We start from the raw sequence: 6,046 nt of genomic DNA, 5'->3' as shown, positions 1-6,046 counted from the left end.
GACAACTGGAAACATAAAGAACATTTATTCATAATCATTTATTTTACATTTTATCAAATTTAAGATAAAAGTTCACTTTCGTGCAAGTTGAATATTGACAAATAAAAACATAAAGAACATAAATTCATAATCATTTATTTCGTATTTTATCACATTTAAGATCAAAGTTCACTTTCTTGCAAGTTGAATATTAAAAATAAAAACGTAAAGAATGTTTATTCATAATCATTTATTTTGTATTTTATCAGATTTATGATCAAGTTCACATTCTTGCAAGTTGAATATTGACAAATAAAAACATAAAGAACATTTATTCATAATCATTTATTTTGTATTTTATCACTTTTAAGATCAAAGTTCGCTTTGTTGCAAGTTGTTTATCGACAAATAAAAACATAGTGAATGTTTATTCATATTCATTTATTTTGTATTTTATCACATTTAATATCAAAGTTCACTTTCCTGCAAGTTGAATATCGACAAATAAAAACATAAAGAATGTTTATTCATAATCATTTATTTTGTATTTTATCACATTTAATATCAAAGTTCACATTCTAGCAAGTTGAATATTGACAAATAAAAACATAAAGAATGTTTATTCATAATCATTTATTTTGTATTTTATCACATTTAATATCAAAGTTCACATTCTAGCAAGTTGAATATTGACAAATAAAAACATAAAGAACATTTATTCATAATCATTTATTTTGTATTTTATCACATGTAAGATAAAAGTTCACTTTAATGCAAGTTAAATACCGACAAATAAAAACATAAAGAATGTTTATTCATAATCATTTATTTTGTATTTTATCACATTTATTATCAAAGTTCACTTTCTTGCAAGTTGTTTGTAGACAAATAGAAACATAAAGAATGTTTATTCATAATCATTTATTTTGTATTTTTATCAGATTTAAGATCAAGTTCACATTCTTGCAAGTTGAATATTGACAAATAAAAACATAAAGAGCATTTATTCATAATCATTTATTTTGTATTTTATCACATTTAAGATCAAAGTTCACTTTCTTGCAAGTTGTTTATCGACAAATAAAAACATAAAGAATGTTTATTCATAATCATTTATTTTGTATTTTTTATCAGATTTATGATCAAGTTCAAATTCTTGCAAGTTGAATATTGACAAATAAAAACATAAAGAACATTTATTCATAATCATTTATTTTGTATTTTATCACATTTAAGATCAAAGTTCACTTTCTTGCAAGTTGTTTATCGACAACTGGAAACATAAAGAACATTTATTCATAATCATTTATTTCATATTTTATCAGATTTAAGATAAAAGTTCACTTTCGTGAAAGTTGAATATCGACAAATAAAAACATAAAGAACATAATTTCATAATCATTTATTTCGTATTTTATCACATTTAAGATCAAAGTTCACTTTCTTGCGAGTTGTTTATCGACAACTGGAAACATAAAGAACATTTATTCATTATCATTTATTTTATATTTTATCAGATTTAAGACAAAAGTTCACTTTCGTGCAAGTTGAATATCGACAAATAAAAACATAAAGAACGTAATTTCATAATCATTTATTTCGTATTTTATCACATTTAAGATCAAAGTTCACTTTCTTGCGAGTTGAATATTAAAAATAAAAACATAAAAAACATTTATTCATAATCATTTACTTTGCATTTTATCACATTTAAGATCTAAGTTCACTTTCTTGCAAGTTGTTTATCGACAAATAGAAACATAAAGAATGTTTATTCATAATCATTTATTTTGTATTTTTATCAGATTTATGATCAAGTTCACTTTCTTGCAAGTTAAATATCCACAAATAAAAACATAAAGAATGTTTACTCATAATCATTTATTTTGTATTTTTATCAGATTTATGATCAAGTTCACATTCTTGCAAGTTGAATATTGACAAACAAAAACATAAAGAACATTTATTCATAATAATTTATTTTGTATTTTATCACATGTAAGATAAAAGTTCACTTTCCTGCAATTTAAATATCGACAAATAAAAACATAAAGAATGTTTATTCCTAATCATTTATTTTGTATTTTATCACATTTAATATCAAAGTTCACTTTCCTGCAAGTTAAATATCGACAAATAAAAACATAAAAAGGGTATTCGTTTAAACGTGTAAAAGCCCCGTAAACCTCTTAAACCGTGTATATTTACGAATGCGTAAAAATCTGGCAGCAACTTATATGGAAATTCATTTAAACACATTACGCACCAATGTCAGTGTGTAAAGAACACTTGTAAATTTACGATATTGCAAAAGCAACCCTACCAAACGACCAGCTGATGAATATTATTGTGAAAATTAAAATGGAAAAGGTAAGAATGAAACTCGGAACATAAATTTTATTTAATTGTTGCAATTGTTTTATATTTCAGGATAAAAAGTTAAAGCAAAAGCGTCTACGGCTGAAACCGTCCCATCGCTGGACAGAGTCGCAGTCCCTGCAGCTGTTGCAAGCAGTATCCGACGCAATTAAAGATAGTCCAGAATCTTTTGAGGTAAGGGTTTTAGAAAAGTGAAAATGTTTAGGTACATATGTTTGTTTTAACACGAATTTACGCATATCTTCCAGAAACCGACCTCCCAAAGGTTTTACGAAAAATTGCAGCAAAATACACCGGCACTTCAATCTGTCGTTTGCGTAGCTATGAAAAGCAAAATGAGGTATCTCAAAGCGTTGTACGTTGCCGCGGCAGCCTGGAAAAACAAAACTGGGTCTGGACTACTCGCTAATGGTGACGAGTCAAGCGTATCAGCGCATGTCAACAAAATTTGTCCCAACTTTGACTTACTGGAAGTTATCTTCGGGCAACGCAAAAATGTAAATCCCGGAGTAATTTTTGAAAGCACTGACAGCATTGAAGTACTGGCTGATTCCCCTTGTGCTGATAGTTCGTTAAACGATACCATCGATTCCTACGACTTGTGTGCGCTCGATTGTGAGGATTTAGTTGACCCAATATTACCTATAAGTATAAGTAGCGATTGCAGTGCCGCCGCCGCGGCAACTTCTACACCACAAAGTTCGTTGGACTTTAGAAGTTCAACAAAAAAACCAAAAAGAAAGAGTGAAGCCCCGTTCAATAAATTGATTTTTATTCAGGAGAAAAGGTTGGAATTAGAAGTTAAGAAAATAGAATTAGAAAAAGAAAAAGAAAAGAATGAGGTCGAGTTGAAAAGAATTGAACTGAATAATCAATTAGAAATGAAAAGAATTGAAACTGAATCAGAAAAAGAAACCAAACTGGAAATTGAAAAACTGAAACTTGCTAGTGAAGAACGCATTAAAATGTTTGAAATAGAGTTAAAGTTAAAATCAAAATAAATGTGAAACTTTAAGAGATTTCACATGGTACTTTTTTCGCAAATTTAAAAGATCTCATAGCAAAATACATGTATATTTGAATGTAACTAAATGTTAATAGGCACAGAAGCACTTTTTATTTTTCTGTAAATAAAAGCATATATTAATGGATTTTAAAGATATGTAAACATGAGTTTCAATACTTTATTTTTAAGTTTCCATTAGTGATAACAATGAAAGGCGCTTAGATGCACCTTCAACTGTTGGTAAGTTTTGATCCCCAGGCTCGTCGACTTCACTGTTTTCACTAATGCTTTCTTCGTCAACATCAAAACCACCGTCGTTTTCTTTTAATATAATATTGTGCAATATCGCACAAACTAATATCCACCGGCATGCAAACTTTACCGAATTATCACTCTTTATTTGAATTTTGAGTTCTTTCAAGCTATTAAAACGTTCTTTCAATAAACCAAAGCAATGCTCAATTCTTATTCGGTACTGGCTGAACGTTCTGTTGAACAGAATTCGTTGATTCAAGGTGCCTTCCGTTGCGTTTATTCTAAAAGGAGTAATAAGGGTCGAAGTTAATTTATATGCACTGTCTGCAGCTAACCACTCTGATCCTGTTAGCATTTCAGTGGCGTTTGTGGATAGCTCGCAATTGTTGTATATCCTAGCGTCGTGAACACTACCGGGATACCCCAATACCATATGACGAATTACTAGTTTGTGGTCACACACACATTGAGCCTTAAGTGAATATATATGCTTGCGAGAAAAATATGCTTCGCAATCTACAGTGGGTTTTTCCGCCAATTTTATCTCCGTTCCATCTACGTAGCCAACACAATGTGGTAGCTCACTGAGTGTTTGAACAACTAAAGCTCTACGCTCTACAGGGTCCGGCCAAAACAGAAACTGAGTTTTCCTTTTAATAATTGCATCAAATACCCTGTTGGTCATGACCTATTGAGAAATTTAAAATACAGCTGAAACACAAATTTTAACCGATACATATGTAAATAGCTCACCTGTATTACTCCACCATCGCTAATACCAAACAAACTAGCAATTTTAGTAATTGTTGCTCCTTCTCCACATGAACCCAGTCGGTACATTACTACAGCCAATTGAATTTGGATAGGAAACTGTTTACATGAACGTGGACCATTGAACACTTCGTCATCCTTTATCAGATCAATGATAAAATCAAATGTGGTTTTGCTGACTCGCACAATTTCTCGAAACCTGTTTTCATCCAAATGCGGTAATACATCTATTAAAAAGTTGGGTGATTTTGGGACAGAATGATGAACAAATGTAGATCCATATCTAAAATATGCAGCAGCTGCCAATGCAAAGCTAAAGTCTTCCATAATTTCATCTTCCTTTTTGCGTTGGATTTCTGAAATCATTTATATATTTATGTATATATGCGCCTTTAAAAAATGTAGCATTGACGCAAAACAATTACCGTCATGTTTTCCAAACAGCTCCAACATTAACAAATCAAATACTAGTGATTTTTCGCAAAGTTGAATAAATTTTGCTTTTTCGCTAACTTTCGGCATTTTAATATTTTGACACCCAAACAGCTGTTTAATACATAAATAAGTGGCATTTACACAAAGAATTTGAAGTGCGTTCATGTAACACACTGCGTATTTGCATAAATTTATGCGATGGGTAACATTACACGTTTAAACGAATACCCTTAAAGAATGTTTATTCATAATCATTTATTTTGTATTTTTATCACATTTAATATCAAAGTTCACATTCTAGCAAATTGAATATTGACAAATAAAAACATAAAGAACATTTATTCATAATAATTTATTTTGTATTTTATCACATGTAAGATAAAAGTTCACTTTCCTGCAAGTTAAATATCGACAAATAAAAACATAAAGAATGTTTATTCATAATCATTTATTTTGTATTTTTATCAGATTTATGATCAAGTTCACATTCTTGCGAGTTGAATATTAAAAATAAAAACATAAAGAACATTTATTCATAATCATAATTTTGTATTTTTATGAGATGTAAGATCAAAGTTCACATTCTTGCAAGTTGAATATTGACAAATAAAAACATAAAGAACATAAATTCATAATCATTTATTTCGTATTTTATCACATTTAAGATCAAAGTTCACTTTCCTGCAAGTTAAATATCGACAAATAAAAACATAAAGAATGTTTATTCATAATCATTTATTTTGTATTTTTATCACATTTAAGATTAAAGTTCACTTTCTTGCAAGTTGTTTATCGACAAATAAAAACATAAAGAACATTTATTCATAATCATTTATTTTGTATTTTATCACATGTAAGATAAAAGTTCACTTTCCTGCAATTTAAATATCGACAAATAAAAACATAAAGAATGTTTATTCCTAATCATTTATTTTGTATTTTATCACATTTATTATCAAAGTTCACTTTCCTGCAAGTTAAATATCGACAAATAAAAACATAAAGAATGTTTATTCATAATCATTTATTTTGTATTTTTATCACATTTAATATCAAAGTTCACATTCTAGCAAATTGAATATTGACAAAAAAAAAGATAAAGAACATTTATTCATAATCATTTATTTTGTATTTTATCACATGTAAGATAAAAGTTCACTTTCCTGCAAGCTAAATATCGACAAATAAAAACATAAAGAATGTTTATTCATAATCATTTAT

The 6,046-nt window shown here is 28.5% G+C and overlaps 2 protein-coding genes across 2 annotated transcripts; one reads left to right on the top strand and one right to left on the bottom strand.

The window, feature by feature from the left end:
- The first annotated feature begins 2,129 nt into the window (after positions 1 to 2,129).
- Positions 2,130 to 3,520, top strand: LOC128922062 (uncharacterized). The gene is made up of 3 exons (XM_054231481.1): positions 2,130 to 2,349; positions 2,410 to 2,532; positions 2,607 to 3,520. Exons 1-3 carry the CDS (start codon positions 2,317 to 2,319, stop codon positions 3,357 to 3,359), a joined length of 909 nt encoding a protein of 302 aa, XP_054087456.1. The 5' UTR covers positions 2,130 to 2,316; the 3' UTR covers positions 3,360 to 3,520.
- Positions 3,502 to 5,056, bottom strand: LOC128922061 (putative nuclease HARBI1). Its single transcript, XM_054231479.1, has 3 exons — positions 4,816 to 5,056; positions 4,373 to 4,746; positions 3,502 to 4,307 (listed from the first exon to the last, which is right to left on the bottom strand). The coding sequence occupies exons 1-3, from the start codon at positions 4,988 to 4,990 to the stop codon at positions 3,549 to 3,551; spliced, it is 1,308 nt and encodes a 435-aa protein (XP_054087454.1). The 5' UTR covers positions 4,991 to 5,056; the 3' UTR covers positions 3,502 to 3,548.
- Between the last annotated feature and the right edge of the window lie 990 nt (positions 5,057 to 6,046).

The sequence above is a fragment of the Zeugodacus cucurbitae genome, chromosome 5, assembly GCF_028554725.1.
Source record: "Zeugodacus cucurbitae isolate PBARC_wt_2022May chromosome 5, idZeuCucr1.2, whole genome shotgun sequence".
NCBI classification, from domain to species: domain Eukaryota; kingdom Metazoa; phylum Arthropoda; class Insecta; order Diptera; family Tephritidae; genus Zeugodacus; species Zeugodacus cucurbitae.
The sequence above is the reverse complement of the archived record's forward strand: the minus strand, read 5'-3'. Positions and strand labels throughout refer to the sequence as shown.